The sequence below is a fragment of the Thamnophis sirtalis genome, unplaced genomic scaffold (assembly GCF_051295495.1).
Source record: "Thamnophis sirtalis isolate CommonGarterSnake01/CBP01778 unplaced genomic scaffold, rThaSir2_p1.2 scaffold_5, whole genome shotgun sequence".
Taxonomy (NCBI): domain Eukaryota; kingdom Metazoa; phylum Chordata; class Lepidosauria; order Squamata; family Natricidae; genus Thamnophis; species Thamnophis sirtalis.
Genome location: NW_028261385.1, coordinates 110,209,985 through 110,235,125, shown reverse-complemented (window position 1 = coordinate 110,235,125; position 25,141 = coordinate 110,209,985). Strand labels below are relative to the sequence as shown.

The following is a 25,141-nucleotide window of genomic DNA, read 5'->3' as shown; positions in this document are numbered from 1 at the left end:
CATCGCGGTTTTAGCGCCGCGGTGTTGTTGGCGCGCTTTTGACGTTTGCGGTTATGTCGTGCCACGGTGATAGCCAGTCATGGTCATCACTAAATAAAAGGGGTAGTGATCACTACTACTGAGTTTAACTGAAAAGGAGAAAAGAATCAAGATAGCTTTCCTCCCCTACATCTGCTTCCCCAATTCTACATGACACATCTTACTATTTTCATGTTAGCTCCTACAAAGAAGACAAAATGGGAAAATCCCAACAAGGACAATGCAAACTGGTCAGCCAAGTGAGTATTATTTTGAATGTGACATATTCTGAGGATTAGCTTTCTTTTCCACAGAAGATGAAGCAGCTTTAGATAAATCTGCACTGCCCCTGCAGTAGATGAAGGAGACCAGGGTGACAGAAGAGGTTTTCTCCCAAACTGCAGCAGGACAGGCTTCACTCCTTTTGTAAATGAATACAGTAGGCCCACAAGCCACTCGAAAGAATTAGAGCACAGACTCATAGGACTCAAAGGGATCACAGAGGTCCTCAAGGCAGGAGACCTTTTACCATCTTGGTCAAATGATTGGTTTATTCTTGAAAACCTCTAGTGAACGGAGCACCCACAACCCCAAGAGCCAAACCAATCCACTGATGAATTGTTCTCACTCATAGAAAATTTCTCCTTACTTCTGTGAGCTCTCTTTAATGGACTTCCACCCACTGCTTCTTGTCCTGCTCTCAGGTGCTTTGGAGAATAACTCAACCCCCTTTTCTCCATGACAGCCCCTCCAGTACTGGAAGACACCTGTCATGTCCTCTCTAATCCTCTTTGGTAGGCAAAACACATCTAGTTCCACAATTGTTCATTATACAATTTAGCCTCTAGACCAGTGTTTCTCAACCTTGGTAACTTGAAGATGTCCGGACTTTAACTCCCAGAATTCCCCAGCCAGCGAATGCTGGCTGGGGAATTCTGGGAGTTGAAGTCCGGACATCTTCAAGTGGCCAAGGTTGAGAAACACTGCTCTAGACCCTTTATCATCTTTGTTGCACTTCTCTGCACACTTTCTAGGGCTCAGCATATTTTTTTTGTGTTGTGGTGATCAAAAGCAGTATTCCAAGTCTGACCTCACTAGTGTAATATAAAGCAGTATTATCACGTCTTGTGATCTTGATGTGATCCATTTGTTTGTTTGCTTGTTTGTTTGTTTTAGACAATTTATAAATCCTACTTTATAAAGTAGGCTTTATAAATTGCTCACAGTGATGTTAAGCGGCTTACAGATAAATCATTCTGTTGATGCAGCCTAGGATTGCGCTGGCCTTTTTGTCAGTTGCAGCACACTGCTGGTTCACACTTACGTTGCGGTCTGTTAGAACACCTAGATCCCTGTCACTGTTAATACTGTTGAGCCATTATGAACAACCTTGATATGACTTCAAAGGCACTGTTTTATTATTTTCATTTCAATCCTTAGGCAATCCTGTGGATATAAAGATGAGACATAAATCATAATAATCAATGAATTTTGTTCATTCATTGATTATTATGATTTATATCCCACCTTAATGTCCTATTGAAATGGGTGATGAATGTACAGTAATTATCTGTATCAATTGTTAATTATACCCACCGTTCAAAGCATCCAAGACACACAAGATTTAAGATACCTATCTTGTGTCTTAGCCTTCCCCAAACTCCAAAAAACAAATTCCCCTTCTCCACTGGTCTCTCCTACTCTAGCAGCTATAAAGGGAATGCAGTAGAACTGTGTACTCCAGACAACATTCTTTACACCAACTGACCTAAATCTATAACCTTGGATTCAGATCGCCAATTAGTTGCCAGTTATCCCTTTGAAGAGGAGATGGTAAATAGTACTTTGATACTTTGCCCAGATGGTTATGAGGCTTGGATTCATCAGTGTTTGTCCAGCAAACTAAACAGAGAGCTATTGAAAAGAAACCATTATTGAAAACAAAACAGAAAACAGGGCTTGTAACTCCTCCTCCTAGGATATTCCTGCAAGTGAATACATTCTCTTTCCACAAATGGTATTGCAAGCAAAGAAAAAGAGATGAACATCCCAATTCTTCTCTCGTCCTGAAGTCTCAGGGCATCTGAATAAATGACCAAGTTTTTAAAAAATTAACAAGAAGAAGGGCTGGAATTCACACACTGTTTCATCTACTTTGGATTTTATCATCCACTGAAGAATCCTGCAGGAAGGATGAATATGAATCTCAGACGATGGTCAGCCCTAGTACTCATGGTACAACTGCTTTTCATCTTAGCAGGTAAGGAAATTATGGATGTTAGTTAAGTGAAGGGTCAATATATTCAGATGGCAAGCATCATTTTTTAAATAAAATTATAAAAAGCTCAGCAATTTCAAATGTAACATCTATTTGGGTAAATTGGTGAATAGCTTAAATGAAAAGATTATCAAGCATGTAAAAGCAACTCTGGCTGAAGTAGAATAAACATTGCTTTGATAAAAATAACTACTGTACCACATTTCAAATAGTTTTTGGGAAGTTGCTCACTACAGTCCTGAACAAATGTAATAACTATTAGATAATAGGGTTGTTATGGAGCTGTACCTGGAAAGAAGCAGAAATCAGTGGAAAGCTTTTGCAATGAAAGAATACAAGAAGATGGACTCCTGACAATGAATGTATCAAATCTCTTTTCTTAAAAGCTTTACTTTGCCAGTGAGGTGGCCACTTTTATTGATGACAGGATGTCAAAAACAAAAGGATTGGTCAAGAAATTCCAAATTCTGTAAAGTGGATGAAGTTTAGATAACACTCCATCACAAATATAGTACAAGCTCTGCACACACTTTTTGCAAAATTTTTCATAGAGGACCATGAAACATTTGGGAGAGCAAAGCTCAGACTATTCTAATTTGCAGGACACACTGTGACAGGGGGAAATGTATGCAAAATTAACAATATTTGGGGACTATTAGCTATATGGATTAGATTCTCTTTTTAATAAAGGAACAGAAACAAATGAAAATGAATATTATTTCCCCTCAATTTTAATTTTATGGTAACAATAGGTAACCTTTAAAACTTTTCTCTCAAATAATAACACAGATACAAGAAATAGTGATAGGTTTCATATTCATGAGAATAAATTAGATGCACAGAATGTTTGTGAATTTATGAAGGAGGGTATCTTTTAAACATTTTAAATAGTCTTACAAGGATTTGAATTAGTAGCTTTCTGCGTTTACATTGAGGATACTAGTTGGTAAAAGATAAACGTATCTATTTACTTTTGAGGATCATTCATTCATTCTACGCTCATGAATGCATACATAGATGCATACATACCATGTCTTCTGTTCATCAATATGTCCAGATGCTGATGAACAAAGGTATGGTAATTCACCTGAGACTACTAAGGACTGGTAGTCATGAATGTGTTTAACCACTTAGAAAAGAAGCATTAAATGTTTCAATTATAAGATTACTTTCAGTTCTCTAAATGTGAATGATAGTATTTAGACAGTGATCTGATCTTAGAAATTATTCACTCAGGAGAAGGTGGATTCATCTGAGGATCTGAACAATTGTATAAAAAAACCGAGGATCTCAAGAAAGAAAGTTTTGTTAACTTAATTTCTAGGGTTACAATTTTAGGAATTACCCTCATAAACTTTACCTTCTCATTATTCTTCAGTCTATCATACTTGATTAAGTATTTTTGGAGTATAAGACGTACCAAGATATTGAAGAGGTAATTTTTTTAAAAAAAATTGCGCTCTGCATACATCCCAAATCCTCTGCACGCCTCATTTTTTTGAAAAATGGGGCATGCAGAGAGTTTGACAGGCCTGCAAATTGCTTCTGGGGACTGGGGGGGGGGAGAAACGAGCAAAAAACAACCTGTTTTTCGCAAAAATGGCCCGTTTTTTGCCAAAAAATGGGCATGCATAGCCTTTAAGAGGCTTGTAGAGCGCTCCTGGGGGCTAGGGGGAGGGGGGGAAATGAGGAAAAACAGCCCATTCTTGCTAATTTTTGCCCTCCCCAGCCCCCAGGAGCACTTTGCAAGCCCTCTGCACGTCAATTTTTGTAAAGGGGTGGGGTTTCAGGATGCCAAAAATGCTGTATTCAATGTATAAGATGCACCCAGATTTTCACCCTCTTTTTTGTGGGGGGAAAGGTGCCTTATACTTCGAAAAATACGGGTAGCTTCTTTCTTTTTTCTTTTTTGGCCTTTGTAGAACAAATAAACTAGAGATAAACTTTTATACAATCAGACAGAGAAGCATAATAAGGATGATCAAGCACTATGAGGTTAGTTGTTCAACCTCCTGCCTGTATGTGGTTTCATCGTTGTCTCAATGTTATTATATTAACATCATTATTAATGTTTATTATTGTTATTGTCACATTTCAGAGTCTAAAAATATTATGAAAAATCAAGAATGTGCTGAGTTCCAATCTGCACATTTACTATGGGGTACAAATCTCCAAGTTCGATTTCTTCTGTTTCCCTTTTCCAACCCCATCTGTGGACGGCTGCTTTCACAACAGGAGGACATCGAGAAGGGTGGATTCAATGCCAGCTTGGGAACTAAAATAATCATTCATGGTTTCAGGTACAAATATTCAAAAGTGAACATATGCCCTCTACGTTATGTGTAATGGTATGTGGGGATATGTTGGAAGAGAGGAGCAGCATATGCTTATGCTAAATGTCATTGTCAGAAGAGAATTCTGTTGGAATTCACCTTGTTTTCTTTCCAATTTCTCCCTTCTACATAACTTTCTATGAAACTATATGGCCATCATAGTTGGACCATTCTTTGTAGCTACATATGCCATTCTTGTGACCTTTTGCCTGCAGCTTCCCCTCACACTGAAAGCATATCTAGCTTTCCATTATTCTCTCTGGGTCCTGGAAACTTCCCCTCCCCACCCTTATCTTTTGCACATCTCTTCCCTCAAACCTCCCGCATCCTCTAGCAGGGAAGAAGAATCTGAGTTGAAAGATATTTTGGATTCAGTGCAGAAGAGGCAGGCTGAAATATTTCATTTGCTGAAAAAGATACCTAGTTACTGGCCATTTTGAGGAATGACCGGATGGTGTTCGTGCAGCTCATCTTCTTCATCTGCATTCATTTCATCTGCAGTTCCCACTCACCAGTCAGGTGTTCTGACATGTTTATGGACACAGAGGGAGAATTTTGTATGACTAATGAGAATCAGAAATTGCTACATCTGAAGATGGTGGGAGAGTTCTGGAATGGAGAAGGTTCCTCACAAAAAAGGAGAAGAGATTAAAACATTTGCATTTCTTTTTTTCTGCATTTTTTTAAAATTTTTATTAAACTAACAACACACACAAAAATAATCATCTTACATTACATCTTGTAGAAAGTGTGTCAATTGGTTACAATTAGCTTTTGTGCATCTCTTCCACAGTCATTACTTACATTCATATCAAATGTCAAAGTTCTTAATCTTACTTTCAACATATCATAGTTCTCATTTGACTGAAATTGTTTTAGTGTCCTTTTGCCTAGAATAATCCATAGCTAAAAACACAATCATCTAATGGCATTTCATTAATTATTACAAAGTCATCCAATAGCCTTAAACCTTTATAACATATTCTAAACAAAAATTAGTTGACAAAGTTTCTAAGCCCTTTTTCCCCCCCAAGCCACTCTTTACAATTTGTGTCCAGGTTCCTTTTGTTATGGTAGTACACACACACACACACACACACACACACACACACACACACCTCATTAACTGCATCCCTTATCCTTATCATTCCATTGTTAGTTGTTATAATTAATATTGGTTAACAAAAAATCCTTTACTGTTTATATCTATTTTCTTCTCATCAAACAAACATATGTATACTTTGTTGCCCTTATCAATATATTTATATAACATAACAATCTATAAGTTACTAAATTACTACTTACTAATTATAAAACTTAGTTAATTTTTTGTTACCTACTTTAATATTACACCTTTATAACATATTCAAAGTAAGAATTAATTAATTAAATTTCTAAACCTTTTTCCCCCCAAATCATTGTTTGCAATTTATATCCAAATTCCTTATGTTAAACTAGTGCATGCATATATATATTACTAAGTAATAATTTAGTAACTTATAGATTGTTATATATCATTAACTACATCTTTTATCATTAGTTAACAACATTTCTAAGTCTTTTTTTCCAAGTCACTCTTTACAATTTATATCCAAATTTCTTATATTAAACCAGTACATATATATGTCGTTAACTATATCTCTTGTCATTTCATTATTATTGTTATCATTACTATTTGTTAACAAAATCATTTATTACTTATATCCAGCTTCCTCATCTCCAGCCAACATAGAAATATACCTTGTTACCATTATCAACTATTTATTTAAGCAAGCAATCTAAAAATTACTAAATTCCTACTTACTAGTCATCAAACTTAGCTATTATTATTTTTTTATTATCAATTTTCATATATCAACCTGTGTCCTTCCAGAAGGCATGTAGTCTTATTTCTTTTGCCATTTGTAGAGTTAATCTTCTGTTTATTTCCTTGGTAAAGTTTTTATGGACATCTCTCCTCACCTTGTTGTCTGTTGGATCTCTCAGATAATCTCAGCTACTTTAATTGATTTATCTTTAATTATCAATCCTGCTTCTGATAAAAATTTTCTCTTTAAAACCATCATTTTCTCTTTTTTTTTCTTTTGTGTCTTGAAAATTGGGGTAGAGCTCTGGACCATCGAATTCCCCTCTCCATCCTCCCATTTTTTTTGCTTTCAACCACTTTCACTTCAGAAATAAAATCATTAGTTTTCTTATCTTTGTGTTCATTTTTCTCTTCAGTTTTTGGAGCTCCATCTCCCTCATTTTTTTCTGATATAAACTCTATCTTCTTGTCAATTCTCCAAGTTACCTCCAATAACTTTTGAATTACAGAAACAAATGCGTAGTTTCAAAAAAAAAAAAACCCTCTAGCTTCTAGCCTCTGAGTAGCAGAATTCAATTATTTTCCTTCACTCTCTTATTTCAGATTTAAGAGGGACAACATTCTTAAATGGAGTTTAATAGCAAATAATAAATGATTTTTGGTAGAATAGAGAGGGAGATTTTGATCCTTAAGTTGAAAAAAAGCAGGAAAGAGCCGAAGAAAAAAAAGAAGAGGGGAGAGAGAGAAAAAAATTGTGAGGAGCACTTCAATCAACAAAGTGTTCTTACGAAAAGAAAAGCATACTAACCAAACAATCCAATGAAGATCAATTCTGCCGCTAAGTTCTTATGCTTAAGGATTTAATTTAGCATAAAAAAGAAATTCTTTTGGGCATTTTTTTTCCAAAACAGAAAGGATTCACCAGATGATCACACTTTCTCTTTCCGTTTCCTTCCATTCCTTAGCCATCAGCCTAGGCTGCCTTTTGTCACCAGCTTGAAGTCCTTTTCTTGTATCAATCAGAGACTTGTGTTGTCCCTGAAATCAGCAAGACGTGGTCTTCCTGTTCACTGTCTCTTCAGGACGGTTTAGGTCTGATTGGACCCCCAGTGGCAAAAATATCAGCTGCAGTCTCAGAACATCGAGACCACACGTCCGTACTGTAGGGACGTTGGCTCCTCCTCCAACATTTGCATTTCCTGTTGATAGGTGACAGAAGGAATGATGGATAGAGATGCATGAAATAAATGGAAATTCTGACTGATGGGAAAAAATAGAAATGGAAGGAGGAACACCTAACACTTCCAGTCCCATAAGAGGAAGAGAAGAAGAATATAGAAAATGATGTTCTGCAAGAGATGAATGAAATGTAGTCAGGAAGGAGCCAGTGGTTCCTAGGCTAGAGAGAGCTTTTATGTCAACACAAAGCGCACAGGTGCCTTCCAAGACCATCAAGAAAACAGCAAGGTATCCAGTGAATAGTGAAAGAGGAAGAAAAAAATGCTAGAATGTTGATCTTGACTTCTGTATACTGCAGTGGACAAATCTCTGTATAGAGTATATGGCTTCATTATTATCTAGTAAAGAGACAATTCTTGGTTATGAACATGCTTTTGAATAAGCCAGATTTTGAAAAAGAACTTACATTTCTAGGAAGCTTGAGATATCTGCTATGAACGGAGCTTGAGCCATTAGCTTTACTGTATATTGAGGGTTTCATGATTTGTTGGATTTTAAACCTTGCAGATTAGGCTTCACCCTTTCTTTATAAATGGAGATACCCTCACAAATTATCTTGCTTGTATTTCTCTTTAGGGCACTGGGCACCAAACCATCATGGATAGAGGCACTGATTCAAGCCTTCCTAGAGGTAGCCAAAGTCAATGTGATTGCTGTAGACTGGGTGCAGGGAGCCACAGCAGCCTATCCTACTGCAGTAGAAAATGTTATGAAATTGGGACTGGAAATTTCTAGTTTTATCCGCAAGTTACTGGTAAGTAGAACTTCCTAAAAAAGTACTGAATCCAATGTTGCTCAAGTATCAGAATACTCATGTGGCAAATATAACTATTTAGGGACGCCAGACTTTTTATAGATAGTTGCTGGTAGCATTAGCAAATGTGCCTTTTTCAGTGGCATCTATTAGTAATATAAATGACTTCATGATGTTAATGTGCATGGGCTTTTTTTCCTATTTCCACTTAACCACAGTACAAGGTTCCCCTCTCCCTCCAAGTCAGGCTGCTAAACCACCAAAGCGACAAAGTCTGGGGACTGCTATTTAAAAAAAAAACACTTTGGGAAACTCTAAAAAGTGTGATAATAAATGCTCAAACAAAAACAATACCACAAAAAAAGAAAAAAACAAGAGACTCCAGATGAAACCAGCATGGTTGCATGAAAAGTTCTCATTCTCTCTCTCTCTTTTTTATTTTTTCATTTTCATAACATATAGCCACATGTATACTATTACATAACCAACATTAGATTATATTATTAACTGTTTACATCAATTCTTAGGAGATATATATATATATATATATATATATATATATATATTTATTTATTTATTTATTTAAAGTCACAACCCCTGGTATGCCCAAATATGGGAGGAAGGTCACACTTCCATTCTCTATCCTTCGGCTCGTCACAAGAGATCATCCAGACAGAAACCCAATATTTTTTACTGTTGCCTTTTTGTTACATTTGTTATATTTGTGCTGATAAATACTAGTCTCCCTTTATTTATTTATCAGCACAAATATAACACACACACACACACACACACACACATATATATATATATATCCATGTTACATATATTTTAACCCATACTTAATTGTCCTTCCATTGTCACATTCAATCAATTAGCAACTCAGTTTAATTATCATGTATAAAAGTGAATCACATACCTCTGCTTTACATTCTCCCCATAACAGTTTCATATTTGCCCCTATTCCATATATTTTAATCTTTATTTAATTATCTTTCCATTATCATATTCAATCAGTTAGCAACTCAATTTTATTAGCATGTATAGGAGTAAACCACATCAGCTTTATATTTCCCCATATAATAGTTTCTAATTATCTGATATTTCCCTAGTAAGTCTTTTGTCCCACTTCTCTATTCCTGTCTTCTCCCTTTTCTTTGTTTTGACATGTCCATCCACTTCAATTTTCCCCAAGCCACTGTCAAACCCAGTGAAATATTTTGTATTTCCCTTTGTTGGGGCATAGCCCCCCTCTACAGGTTTTGGACTCAATTGTGGTCCTAGGTCAAGAACTATCTCTGCCTTCCTCTGCATGGCAGCCTTGTCCTAGTAAACTCCTTCTCCTTTCACTTAAGAATGAGCAGCAATGTGCTGCAGCTGCCAGAAAAGCCAATGCAGTCCTGGGCTGCATCACAGAGGAGTAGCATCAAGATCACGAAAAGTTATAGTATCACCCCATACTGCATTAGTGAGGCACACTTGGAATACTGCATCCATCCAGTTCTGAACACCATGATACAAAAAAGATGCTGAAGCCCCAGAACAGGGGTGTCAAACTACTTTTTGTTGAGGGCCGCATCAGGGTGGTGTTTGACCTTGGGGGGAATGGCCAAGGTGGGCATGGCCAACTTGATGTTACTCGTGTCAGGGCGCCTGTGGTGGCCTCAGCACTCTGCCAGTGAAAACAGAGTTCAGGGGCATGCACAGCCCCAACTAGCTCTGTTTTCTGCTGCGATGGTCTCCTGTAGCCCTCTGCCAACAAAAATGGAGCTCAGGGGCCATGTGCTGTGGTGCACAGTCCACCCAAGCTCTGTTTTGCTGGCAGAGGCACCATGGGCTGATCCTTCACTGTTTCCAGGACAGCCCTGAGGACCAGGCCTAAGCATCCAGTGGGCCGGATCTGGCCTGGAGGCCTTGAGTTTGACACCCCTGTCCTAGAAAGAGAAGATTGACAAAGATAATAAAGGGTGTGGAGCAATATGATCAATGGGTAAGGGAATTAGGTATGTTTAACCTAATGAAGAAAAGCTTAGAAGGGAGACATGATAACAGTCTCCCAATACTTAAGAGGCAGTCACAGACATGAAGGGTTTGACTTATTCTCCAAAAGACTTGAAGGTAGGCTAAAACCCAATAGGTAGAAACTTATTAGAGAAAGATCCAACTGGAGCTAAGGAGGGATTTTTTTTATCAGTGAGAGCAATTAATCAATGGAAAAGCTTGTTTCTGGGAATCGTGGATGTTCCATCAATGGAAGTTTTCAAGAACAATCATTTGTCCAGGATGGAATAAGAACTCCTGCCTTGGGGAGTGGGTTGGACTAGAAGATCTCCAAAGTCCCTTCCAGCCTTATGAGTCTATGATTCTATATCCTCTGGAGCACACAAGTACACAAAGGTAGCACCTGCATTACCTTGTGATTATATGACTATGAAAAGACACATTTTGTTTAAAGAAATCCAGGCAAGTATCACATATATATATATATATTTACCTTCAAATGATACATATTTAAAAAACAATATTTCTGCAATCATGTTTCTGATTATTGCCTTGCAGATTAACCCTGTCCAGTTTCCCTTTGTCATACAACATAAAATGAACTACCCTTACTTCCTCTGCATTTTGTTTGTACTCTGTTCATAATAAATTTAAAAAGTATTGTTGCGACTAACAAAGTCCTATTGCAATAAGCTGTATATGCAACTCTAATTTTAGAGTTACCTTCATTTTGCTTTTTCCCTTTTCCATCTAAGCAAAGTAGTCCAGAGAAAAACAAGAACCAATTGATTAGATGTTGGGGGATTTATCTGTGTGTTTTCAGGGCATTTAGAAGAAAAAGTTCTAATTATTCTTCTCTCCAACCTTCAGGCTATGGGGGCGCCAGAGTCATCCATCCATCTTATTGGGGTGAGCCTTGGAGCACACGTTGGAGGCTTGGTGGGCCAATTCTATGAAGGCCACCTTGGAAGAATTACTGGTAAGGAAAGCAAGGTGAAAATAAGTTACTATGGTTTATGACATTTTTCTTAATATACTGCTATTTGATGAGTGCTTAATTTAGCTCTTAACTAATTATATTTTGAGGCGCAATGGTTCAGTGAGCTATAATGTTATAAATAGCTAGAGGATAGATGTAAAACTACTGTATAAGAAGTATGTAACATTTACAATAGTATGACAATACTGTATATATTTGTAAATATTATTACAATCTAAATGATAATATAATATAGAATAGTGAATTTGTAAGGGCTCTTCTCCTAACTTAAGAAAGTGAAGACTCTTGAAACGGAGTATTTCAAAAGGAACTTTTTATTAAGTAGAATGGCAGCCATTGAATTCAAAGCAACATCTGAATCCTCTTAGGCAATGCAAGTAGAATTAAAGCAATAAAGACCCCTCCCATTAGTTAGAATCCAAATTTTAGCCAATACACAAGTGTGAAGATGTTTCCTTTATCAACTGTCCTGAGAGCCTAATAAACATACATTCCCATGGCTATCTTCCGTTAGACATTAAAGTGAAACGTCCCACATGGTCATCATAAATATTCTGTCAGGTATGCCTCCTTCAATATCCAAGAAAGAAGGAAAACCTCAACTCCATGTTAATAGAGATAAAGTACTTTTACTAGATATGAAGTGAAAACAGAAAAAGGAAAGCAAGATCTGAGCCAGAAAGGCGGGAACATGTACATATCAAACGTTTACCCAGCACCCTCCCCCTAATTCCCCAACCCAGTGTCCAATCTGCAACTTCCTAAGGTGTCATGTGCGGTGCACCTTCAAACAGCCTCATCAAGTTGGTATGCGAAACGGTTGGCCTTGACCAAGTCCAAACATCAGCCACCAGCATGCACAGAAGATGGTGAGAATAAGACTCCTCGAATACAATATAATTCCCTTCCCCAATACTATGCCCCCCCCCCGTTCCTAAGGCAGCCGATAACAAGCAAGCGTAGCAAGCAAATCAGAGGCTGACACATTCCTCCAAAAGGTGAGGGGATCTCAAGGAGCTTCGCTGCCAGGAAACCAGTTGTAAAATGTCAGTTGTCACAGGCACTGCTAATATATCGACTCCCAGCCCCCGCCCCCAATTGAATGGCAGGATCACTTTTAGGGATCTGACAGAACTATAGAAATAGAACTTATGTAAATATGAATGATATGAATGATACCAATACAGAAATTCTATAATGAGTGGAAATTTGTGCTTTGCTTTTTAATGTTTAAATACATTTAATAAAAAATATTTTAAAAAAAAAGAGATTGCTGATAGCCTCAGTTTGAGACCCAAGCTCCATGTGACAGAGTGAGCTCCTGTTCCTTGTCCCAACTCCTGCCCACCTATCAGTTCGAAAGCATGCAAATGAGAGTAGATAAATAAGTACCACAGAAAACCTGCATTAGGCTCCAAGCTGGTTCTGAACTAAGGTCCTGCAATAACTTTTTTTTCCAAAATAAAGAAATTGTGCATATTTATATATTACATAACTAATGTCATATTGATTTTGTTCCTTTTAGATTTTTCAATGAATTGTGCCATCTTGCTCTATAGTTTTGTTCAACCTTCTGTTAAGCTATCATGCTGACAAAACAACTAGTTGGTTTTGCAAATGATTTAAACTGTACCCAATAATTATAGATGCAGAGGTTTAGCAATAGTATTGAATAAAGCTCCTATAAATAAGGGGCTTTAAAAAAAACATTTTATTCAAAGAAATGTTTTCATTGTGATTTGAGCTGATTCCTAATCTCATCTGTCAAAGCTTTTTTTCAAACAAAATAATAGTAATAGCAACATGGAAAGAATGATGATGATGATGATGATGATAATGATGATGATGATGATGATGATGATGATGATGATGATTGAAGAATTTACTTTTGTTTTTGTTTCTTATGAAAAATGCCACAAGTTCAATTCAGTTTCAACAATTCAGGCCCTGCCTTCTGAATCACATATGGTCCATTCCAGGTTACCTTTTACCACACGATCACTTGCTGTCCTCCACATTCACCCAATGAAAAGTGTAACTGGTTGCCACTTATTGTTCATCATGTTTCAGCTCTTGATCCGGCGGGGCCAAAATACACAAGAGCCAGCCCTGAGGAGCGTCTGGATCCTGGGGATGCTCTCTTTGTAGAAGCCATTCACACAGATTCAGATAGTAAGCTAATGACCTGCTTTCCAATCATATTTCAGTTTTATTTCTTTTTAAAGACAATAACATTTCAGGTATATTCATTTCTAAAATTGTTTTTGTATCCTTCTTGTTGACTATTAATTTCCACTTTTTAAGGTGTGGTAATAATTGTAAATAATAGATGCTGTTTGTCTGTCATAGCTACACTATCTCATCTTGTCTGTCATAGCTACACTATCTCATCTTACTTCTTCTGATGGGGTGACTTTGGGTTTATGGACCAACAATTCCAGGGTAGTTCTGTACTGCCTTGAGCTCTGAATGGGGTTGAACTCTCTCTCTCAGAAATGGTATGCAATCTGGGCAGCCTCCTGCTCCTTCTGAAGCAGCAGCTGATTTTGTGACCCAAAGGGCTTTTTTTTTACAATTACATTTTGGGTGTTAATTGTGAGCATTCCAGAATTGGGTATTCTTGCTCATAGTCACTCATCCCCTAGTCACCTGCTTAGATAATTGTCAATGCTGTACAAATAGAATGCCTTGAAAAGCATTTTAAATATAAAGCTGGTATACAATGTAATGGTCTGGACTGTGATGGGATATCTGGTTACCCATTGGTGACCTTACTGCTTTCAAACTGCACTTGTTGCCAATCAGCATCTGGTCACTAAGGATCCAGATCTTCTCTTCTATGCATCTGCTCATCTACTCAAATCAAAGAGTGTCACACGTTTTCTAAGTCCTGTCTGTCTAGGGATGCCATCTGATAGGACCTTGGAAACAAACATTCTCAATTGCTGCTCCTACCTTTAGAACATTCTCCCTATAGACATCCACTCTATTCTTTGTCTCTTGGATTTCAGAACAGTTATGACCTCACTATTGTATCTGTCCCAAAAGGAAGGAATTTTGCAATTGTTGGGGTGACATGGCACACAAATGGGGTCCATCCAATCCCCCTCCCCCATCACTGTGATACTATTGGGATTTTTTTAGCTTTTTTAAAAAACTGCAGTCTGTCAAAGTTCAAACTTCTTCATAATGCATTTTGCAATTTGCAATTAAAGTTAATCAGTAACTAGAATACTTTACACAGTTCAGTTGCATGCATATTTTGTGTGTTTCAACAGCTGGTTTTCTTTTATTTGCATGGCCAATAATTGGAACAGAATTAGATGAAATATTCTGGAAAAAATTATTTTGTGAAGAGATCTGTTTCGTGCCTATAGGTTTCTACATATGTGTGACCAGTGCTTCCAGTTACAGCTTTGCTATAGATAACTATCATTTTAAAAGCAATTCTAACATAGATTTTTTTCTAGATTTTGGTATTCGAATACCCGTGGGGCACATTGATTACTATCTTAATGGAGGGAAAGATCAACCTGGATGTCCCCGTTTCATATTATCTGGTAATAATGGTTATTTGAAGCTGCTTTTCTGTCAAAGCAATGTACAGTAAATATAATCTCATTAGGAATATCTGTATCAATAAATGGGGATTAATAGGAGGTTGCCAGCAAGGTTCAGTAAGGGAATTTAAGAGGAATTCTCTGATAAGTTTTCCCTTTGAGGGTTTTTTCCACTTTCTATCAAACCACAGCACAAACTGAGCAGGCAGCAGTCTCTTGTTTTCTGTGGAGTTCCCATGTCTATGAGATTCTACCGGTATTAAGTAGTTTCCAATAGTCAAAACAGCTTTTTCTCCCTTCTTCTAATAGTGTTTAAGGACAGTCTCAAAGTATATACAATTTGTTAGACTTTGTCACTCGTTATTTTGGAACGAATACAGAAGGCTGCAAAAACTGCAGAGGCAATCAGAGTAGCTATCAATATTGGGGATATTAAAAGCCAAGCTTCTACAATATTCTATTGACTCAAGGATAAGTGGTAAGCAATTCAGCAGTGGGAAAAGGCCCTTAGTCAAGAATTTGTAGTTAAATTTGGAAAGCTGCTTGTGGCCTGGCCAGCCTCACGATTTATTTGTAGAAAATGCAAGAGCATTTGGACAGTGGTCATTTGAGCTGGACTATACAGACTATCTTTTTGGTATATGTTAATTTGTATACCAGAAATGTATACATTAATTTGGATTCCTGTACTGAGTAGACTGGTGAACTCAATAGTCTATTCAGTGTTTCTCACCTTCAGCAATTGTAATATGTATGGACTTCAACTGCCAGAATTCTTCAGCCAGCATGTTGGCAATTGAAGTCCACACATCTTTAAGTTGCTGAGGTTGAGAAACAGTAGCTTCATAATCAAAGTGGTTTGACAATTAGCAAAGAAAATTTTGTGCATAGGATAATAGGATAAAATAGTTTCAATTTCTACTTGTGCTTTAAAATCCCAGCAAACCAAAAACAAAAAAATGTATTTTATGTAAGCTGTAAATGATTTATTTGCTATTCTGTTAGATATAATGGAAATTTCTAGTTAAAGCATAAGAACAAATCAGTTAAAGCTATATTTAATCCATTAATTGAACTCTTCCTCAGAACTGGTTTAAAAGCTTGTCATCTTTTTGAATTAGAAATCTATTTCTCTTAACTTTATATTTTAGCTTTTCATTTCACTTTTTTAACCAAAATGATTTAGATTTTTTAAAAAAATGATTAGAAAACCACTGAGTTAATCTTTGGTTTTTGGTTTTTTAAAGGCAAGGAAAGGGACATTCGTCCAATATGGACCATTTTGAGCCATGGTGGCGCAGTGGTTAGAATGTGGTGCTGCAGGCTACTTCTGCTGACTGCCGGCTGCCTGCAATTTGACAGTTCAAATCTCACCAGGCTCAAGGTTGACTCAGCCTTCCATCCTTCTGAGGTCTGTAAAATGAGGACCCAGATTGTTGGGGGCAATATACTGACTCTGCAAATCGCTTAGAGAGGGCTGAAAAGCACTGTAAAGTGGTATATAAGTCTAAGTGCTATTGCTATTACTATTTTTAAAGAAAAGATTGCTATAGAAAAGATTGTATATTTGATGTCCAGGTTAAGGCATCAGGCCAGAAACTCTGAGAACATATGGCTCAGCACTAATGGATGACTTTGGGTCAGTCATTCTCTCTCAGCCCTAAAAAACCAGGCAATTTCCATTTTGGAAAAACCTTGCCATGTAAACTGTAGGGATTAGCAATCAAGACAAGTCAAAATCACCAACAACCCCACTTCCCTATTGACAGGGCATTTCTCACTTTTTATTGCTTTTCAATCGTTATGCCAATTAAAACTTTTTTAAAAAAATAGTGAAACTGTAATCAGATTTATATTTTAATGGCTAACAAAGACATTAAAAATAATGAGAAATGGCATCAGCCACCAAAATTATGACTAATCTGTAGCTTCATACACTCTCTTCCCCTTTCTAGGCTACCAGTACCTGATCTGTGACCATCTGAGGGCTGTGCATTTCTACATCAGTGTCTTGAAAGATCCCTGCCCAGTGATGGCTTTCCCTTGTTCCAGTTATAAGGATTTCTTAGCTGGTCACTGTTTAGATTGCTCCCATCCTTTCTTGCGCTCCTGTCCCACAATTGGTATGTTACCTCTGCAGTGATCTCAGAATCTAAACTTTGAGAATTTGGGATGTGAGTGGAGTTAGGATATGGCAGGTCTTCCATCTTCTGAGAGATGTGCTTCCCATTAGATGACAAATGAAATCAAGTTGGGGACATAATATTTTATTGAAAGTTCTATCAAAGCTAAAACTTGCCTGCCCCAAATTTAAACAATTCTAAAATGTAAGTTATTGAAATGTTTTATTCCAATTCCCTGTCGGACTTTGCTCTTTATTTTCCAAGTATTCAGACAGTAAATCTACATTTACAAGAAAGCAATTTTGTTCCCGTTCCCAAATTTATTTTTAAAAAAGGAACAGAAAAAGGAAGAATGAAATATCCATATTTACATCAGAAAGGGGAAGAGAAAGAGCAGGAACCAGTTGTTGTATTGAGGAACTCAGTCCAATCCTAAGTCAAGATTCTTAGAGTATTTCTACAGTAGCAAATTTTGGAACTGATTTTTTGCTGTCACAACAGGAAAAGCTGCTAAGACTTGTTCTCACGCTCTTGCCTATCCCCTGCCTGTCAATGACATGACAGTTACACATCAAGCCTGCAGAAAACATGGTCTGGAATTGAGAAGAGCATAATGTAGATGGCAATTAAAATAGAGTAGTCAGGCTACCTATTGTGTTTAAAATTTTTATTTATTATTTATTTATTTGTCTTGTATGCCGCCCACTCCCGGAGGACTCCGGGCGGCTCACAAAAGACAAGGGAAAGGGGGGAAACGAGACAAAGACAGCATATTAAAAACAAAATCCAACATTCACAATTTCCGTGGAGGTAGATGCTTCTCAGCCCCCCCCCCCCAGCCTGCTGGAACAGCCAGGACTTGGTGGCTTTGCGGAAGGCCTGAAGGGTAGTAAGGGTCCGGATCTCAACAGGGAGCTTGTTCCAGAGGGCCGGAGCTGCAACGGAGAAGGCTCTCCCCCGGGGAGTCACCAGCCGACATTGGCTGGCAGATGGAATCCGGAGGAGACCTAACCTGTGCGATCTAATTGGTCTGAGAGAGGTAATCGGCAGGAGGCGGTCTCTCTCAAAAATGAGCGTATCTTATAAGACATTTTCTTACTTGCACTGAACTCCAGTACAAATATGCCAGAGCAGCATTTATTTATGTTTTTGCTAACATCTCATGACATTGTCTTCATCTCAGAGTGTCTACTATATAGGCATGCTCAAAAATTCAAGACATCAGCTACAAGGGTGTGTTTGAAGCTCTAATGTGCAATACACCTAAAAATCAGATGGAGCTAACCTTACAAGCTGAGTCTTAGTTGAGATTCTAACTTTAAGCATAACTTAACAAAAACTTCTTCAGTGGTAATATCAACATTTTTTCCAAATTAAGAGTGGGCTTGTAAAAAGGAGACTAGTAAAAACATACTGTTCCCCATTTTCAGCCTTAACATTCCCAACCATCTATACAATGGCCTGAAAACATCCCTTTTCAGATTTGGCAGGGTGGGGAGTTAAAAGATAGAAATGGAAATGGTCTGTTTCCCAAAGGCCTCTGTTCCCATTGTCATAATTCTCTCATTTCTGAAACTGTCTCCCCAAGTTTGGTCCCTGCTGTTTTCTAGTTATTTCACCACATCCTCAAAAAGGTTCCTGCAACTCTTTGAAAGGTCTGGAGCCTGCAGTTTGACCCACAGTGCCCAAATATTGCTTGCACAGATGGAAGAGAAATATTGTGTGTGTGGCTTCTTGAGTCAGTGCTATAGCTGGCATAATTAATGGATAAGAGGGATTTCACCTGATTCACAAACATCTGGATTTTTCCTCTTCATACCTAATTTTGCTATTTAAATGAAAAGTGAGACCTACAAAATCTCAAATTTTATACCGATACTAACTGCATGTTTACTCTTTACTTATGCACCAGAGAATTCAATTTTCTTCTGTATTATAATGTTGATTTAGGACTTTTGGACAATGGAGGACTCAACATGAAAATGTTACCAAGAGAGGCTAAAGTTTACTTGGCTACAGCTGCATCAGCACCATACTGTGGTGAGTACCCATATTTTTCAGAGTATAAGACACACTGGAGTATAAGATGCACCAAAGTTTTGAAGAGTTAAATGTTTTAAAAAAGAGATTGCACCCTGCAAACCTCCCCAAAACAGTCCATTTTTCGCAAAAATGGGCCCATTTGTTTTTTAAAAAAGGGCATGAATAACCTTTAGGAGGTTTGTAGAGTGCTCCTGGGGGGGGTGAGAGGGCCAAAAATGAGTAAAAAATGGGCTCATTTTTTGCAAAAACAGGACCGTTTTGGGCAAAAAAGGGGGCATGGATAGCCTTTAGGAGGCTTATGGAGTGCTCCTGGGGGCTGGGGAGGGGGCAAAATTGAGCAAAAAATGGCCCGTTTTTTGTTCATATCTACCCTCCCCAGCTCCCAGGAGTTCTCCGAAAGCCTCCTAAAAGCTATGCATGGCCATTTTGGTGAAGTGGGGGTGGTCGGGAGGCAAAAAATGCTATATTCAGTGTATAAGATGCACCCAGATTTTCAGCCTCTTTTTGAGGGAAAAAGGTGTGTCTTATACTCCAAAAAATACGATAATTGAAAATTGAAAACTTTCTTGTTAATATCAGAGGACAATAATTTAGAGTTCAGAACCAATGACACTGATAGCTGTCAAATGTAAAATGAATACACAGTATAGACAACCTTCCTCTTGATTTTGTAGTTAAAGTTCTGTTTTAAAGTTCTCCTCACTGAGATTCAGTTGTTTACACCTATCTCTATTGGAAAAGATCTAAGTAGCTACAATACTAACCTATATGTTCAAATGAGGAACAGAGACAAGACCACATCTGAGAGAAAACTAACATTTCATTTAGGATGGTACAATTTGTTAATGGTCTGGCTGAATTCATTGTCTTTGAGATATAAGGAGAATAAGAAGGAGTCCAATCTTATTCCTACCGTATCTTTAAAAAAACCAGGAGGATCTAGATGAATTGATACCTGAGAAGTTTCTAGAATAAGCTTATAATGTTTTAATTAACTATTTGTGGCGTATGACTCAACAGCTCACAGATAATATTGCCTATGTTCTCCCATAATAAAAAGTACTATAGATCAATTTTTAAATTTATTTTAATGGATTGACTGGTGAGTGGGGAGGTATTCTTGCATGAGTTTACAAAGAACCTAGCAACAATTTTCTTTTTAATAATGGAGGTTAGTTATGTTTAATGCTTTTTGCTGAGAATGTGTTTTCTGTGTTGCTTAGTACACCATACACTTGTGGAGTTCCACTTGCAACAGAGGAGAACTTCAGATACCAATATTGAGATAACCTTTCTCACTAGCAACTCCTCAGCTAGCACCAGCTTCATCATGTGAGTAATAATTGACAGTTCCAATGTCCTCTTTTGTTCCTTTCAGTTTGCACAATCATCCAATAGGCAGCCTAAACTTAACTAGCCAAAATGGGCATGAGCTGTCAGACTTGCTGAATCGGTTGTGTGTCAAATCTAACTCCATTCTGACTCCAAATATGTGGTGCATGTTTGCTTGTTGTAAGCTTCTCTTGGATTCAGTCTGCTGCAGGATAATATAAAACTAACCTAGCCTGTCTTCACTTTGGACAAGCATTATAAATATGTACCCAGACTGACTAAAATTTGGGTGTGGTATAACACTTTCCTTCTTCTAGCCCACTCTCATCCCATATTTTATTTTTCACAACATATATTGGCAATCTTTTTTTTTCAGAAAAAAAAATCATCTTAGTTGGCAGAAATGATTTCTGGAACATACCCTAACACCACTCACTAACACTTATTTAATTAGGATTGTGCCATGGGTGTTTCCACATAATATTATAATAGCAATACAGCTAGATACCTTTGTATTTGAGGTATGTAGATTTGCGGTGTTAGTCCATGAAGACATGTGCAATTGTGTAGTTGCAGAATTTTCTGTACTATTTCACTAAATGTTCAAAATTAGGGTTTACTGAAGTCTCAGAAAATTATTACTTTGATTGCTTGTGTAATTAATGGAGCCACATCAACTTTCTTTACTATCAGCTTCTTAATTGTGCAGCTAAATGAATAACCAAGAAAAATGCTAAGTGTAATCTTATATATACATTATATGTACACAGATAGTGTTGAATTTACAGCACAGAGAGAGTTGGCCAGATGCTGCCAGATGTTGAAGCAAAGCTAAGCAAACAACTGCAGTTATTTAGGAATGCTGATTTTGCTTTTCCTGCAGTGCTTGAGTCTTCCCAAGATGTTTTTCTTTCCTCTTGTACTTCAACTAATATGTACAAAATAAAGTTGTTGCAGAGAGCATAGAATTTTGGACCCTCATGGAAAATGGCCTGGCTCTCATTAGGAGTGATTCAGAGCTTACTCTGCAGCTTGACTATAGCTCTTCCCTACACTGTATTTATATTTTTACAAAAAGTCAATAAAACTTGGGTTCCTCCTCTCACACTTTATATCCTATTGGGCTTTGTAGACCCAAGCAACAAATGCTGGGCAAAGGCTTGCTGATTCATTCCGCTCCACTCTGCCAGATAGAAAGTGTGATGTTGCAGCATCGTCACAAGTTTTGGAAGAGGAACAAAGATGAACCACCTATTGTTGGGCACTTTTGTACTGCACCTCTACCCGTGGATAAAAAGTAAGCAAGGAATCCTTTTTTCCAGCAAGAAAAGTATTCAGTGATTCTTTGTTTGAATTGTAATTTATTTGGGGATAAGTTAATTAAGATGCACTTGAAGCATTTTCCTTTTTTACTAGTCTATATATTTATTTTAAAATATATGAGATTGGAACTCTGGTTGCTTTTATATTAAACAGTCTCAGAGGCACTGGCCAACTCCAAGCAGCACCATTTCTTTAATTCATCTTTTTTGAAAGCAGTGGTAAAATCATTTTTGCTTGTGCCAACTGTAAACTGGCATAATATTTGCTTGACATGACCTCAGTCCTTATCTCATCACCGTAACTATTGCCAAGCAGTAGCATTTGTATTTGTTGCATGCAGGAGAAATTAAGAAAAGGGCTTAGGGATTTCCTCAGTTTCCTTTCCACCCATGAAATGTCACCAGCTAGCATTAAAATATCCACCACTTGTTCTCCTTAACATGAGTTGGTGGTGGGACCGGAGCAGTGGTGGGTTCTGGCAGCCACTACGCCGGTTTGCTCAGGGATGCGCTGCATACGCGCATGCACAGTACAATGAAAATTACTATGCGCAGAAGCCAAAAACAAGATGGTGGCGCCTATGGCACTGCTGGGAGAACTGGTTCAGGGCTTTGGCAGGCCTGGGTCGCTGCTGGCTCCAGTGACCCACACCGCCAAGCTACTACTGGTTTGGCCGAACCAGTCCGAACCAGTAGGAACCCACCACTGGGCTGGGGTGAAAGGCAAGAACAAGCAAAACTGCCACAATTTGTTCCTTGCCTAATTTAAGGTTCTTCAAGTATGAATAGTGAATCAGATGAAATCAGTCTCAATAGAAGAGGAACCAAACTTAAAATTAAGGACCAATCCAAATTGATTCATCTCCATTTCTTCATGTTACCGCTGGTAAAGTTGGTTGAAACCGTCATTCTTTCTTTGAGAAATTCCAAAGGCAATTTAGAAAATGAAAATTGATGAAGCCATTAAACAGCAATATTCCAGGAACCTTGGTTGTTGTTTTTTCCCCAGTGTATCCTTATCTTCTTACCTTTTACTTTTCTTGATGTGCCTTTTCCCATGCAGCTGAAATAATTTAAGCTTTGAGAAGCTGCTAACACGTATTAGATCAACGTGTCCTTTTACACGAGAAACATAAAGAGTGACATTTGGGAGATAAATAGATTGGAAGAACTAAGTACTTAAGAACTAAGTCCAGGTGCTTAATGCATCTATTTTGCATATAAGCCAAAAACTCCAAACTTATCCTAATCACATGCTCCAGAGGCGCTTTAGTGAGCAAGGGCTGTTGTTTATAAGGAGAAAGTTGCTAACCTCTGTTATAGAAGATAACACATTTTAGCAAAGATAGCCCAGGACTGAAAGCCTACCTCTACCACCAACACAAAAAAGTCTTCTGAAAAAAGAAATTATTAAAAATAATGTCATAGTGCAGAAAATTATCTGCTATTAATTCAGAAAGGCAGGCTGAAGAACTGGAATTACAATTCTTATTGTAAATTATTATTGTCGCATGGCAACTTACCAAAAATGCATTAAAAGCTTAGTAGTATCCTTTAACTTTATTCTGTTCTTTCTTCAGTAAGAAGATGATGTGCTTGCCACAAGTACTGACAATTACAAGCCATAACCCCCTTCTTCAGAACCTCAACATTCGGTGTGATTAGCACAGTTTTTGCTTATGGACACAGATATTAAAACAGGGCTGTAACTTTGAAGGTAGATATTTTAAAATCAAACCTGCGGTGTTGAATTTTTTAAAATGTGTTTTCTGTCACAGAATACTCGCTTCATTTTAACTGCTAATAATTTAAGCCTGTTTTTAGTAAAATTTAACTAGCTTTATAACTATGATGAAAATAATTACAATGTACATAAAATGGAACAGCACCTAATTGAACAGGACCTATTACTAATAAATCTGGAATGAAAATAAGTAGATACTGCCAGAAAATGTACATGGTGCTAATTGTTTGAAGTTCTCCCCGTATATTACTATTCCTTGTAAATGCAGTTCTCCATTTAAAAGGAAACAAATGGCATGTTTGCCCGATGTACTTTCAGGAGTGGAAGGCCATTATCAAGAAAGGGGGCATTTCATGAATTTCTCTTCTACTGCTTATCTCCATTAGCATATTCAACTCAGTTTTCTGACCCACTAGATAAAGACTTTAGAAGAGAAACATTTTCCATTTATATCGCAAGTAGTATTTTGCAGTAAATGTAAGCAAAATTCTACCCTTAGCATAAAATCTTTGCTCAGGACAACTGGCATGTTAAAAACATAAAGAATTTCTGGGTCATGTTACCTAATTCAAAACAGGAAAAGCATAGAAGATTGACATACACGTTTGGTCTGATCTTCACTTCTGTGGGAGAGTATCCATAACATCTTCCTTCTGCTTCAGCAAAATCATCCCATGTTAAAACAAAGACAGTAACAGTATCAGGACTGGTTACCAAACTTGGCATCACTATTTTAATTTTATTTTGCAAATATCGTTTTTTGTGGGTTTTAAAAGCAACACCTCCAAACTGTTAACAGTAGAAGCTTTGCCTTTCATTAATCATGTATAAAATAAAGTTTTGATTTAACTTTCCATTCACTTGGGCTTCCTAGTGTCACTTTGTTAATCTTTTCATCATACCAGTGCTTCCCGAATAGAACATGATGTCACTGGGGACAATGCTATTGAAAAGCAACTTCATTTCTATCATGCAAAATGGGTGAATTATTGAAACTAATAGTGGCATATACTGAATGCTTCATCCTCTCAATTCATTGCATCCCTATAGTTGGTATACTATCCTATGCAGGAAGAAGGAAGACAGTGTTGCTATATTAATTTATATACTAATTTTCTCTCCATAAGTTACTCAAAGCAGCTACGGTAACAATTAAAAGCCAACACTTAAAATATTATAAATCACTATATAGATCACTATAAACTAGCCCAAATTGGAAAGGGATGTTTCCGATTAACCAATTGGGAGCAAAAGGAAAGCCTTTAAATAGAGGCCTTTAAATGTGCCTAATAAATAGAGCTTGGAAAGCATATGCATTTTCAAGAGAATTTCGCCAGTTGATGTTACTTTCTCAATTGATTCATCCCGTGGTCCCTAGGTAGTTAAGTTGTGAACTGTTTAAAGTTTAAAGGCAAATCCTTAAACTTTACCCTGAAAGTGCAGATCTTGCATCACAATTATAATATGTATCAGAGGTGGGTTTCAAATCTCGGCGCTACCGGTTCGCTCGTACTCTCTCATGCGTGTGTGATGCTTCTGCGCATGCGCAGAAGTGTCTGGGCGGGTGGGCAGAGCCTCCCACTGCCA

General features: G+C 37.5%; 1 protein-coding gene across 1 annotated transcript; it reads left to right on the top strand.

Annotated features, from left to right (window-relative positions):
• The first annotated feature begins 1,025 nt into the window (after positions 1 to 1,025).
• PLA1A (phospholipase A1 member A) lies at positions 1,026 to 24,414 on the top strand. Its single transcript, XM_087716531.1, has 11 exons — positions 1,026 to 2,278; positions 4,395 to 4,596; positions 8,252 to 8,429; positions 11,301 to 11,409; positions 13,501 to 13,602; positions 14,901 to 14,990; positions 16,946 to 17,113; positions 19,064 to 19,153; positions 20,380 to 20,488; positions 21,621 to 21,785; positions 23,391 to 24,414. The coding sequence occupies exons 1-11, from the start codon at positions 2,212 to 2,214 to the stop codon at positions 23,473 to 23,475; spliced, it is 1,365 nt and encodes a 454-aa protein (XP_087572657.1). The 5' UTR covers positions 1,026 to 2,211; the 3' UTR covers positions 23,476 to 24,414.
• Positions 24,415 to 25,141: the final 727 nt, after the last annotated feature.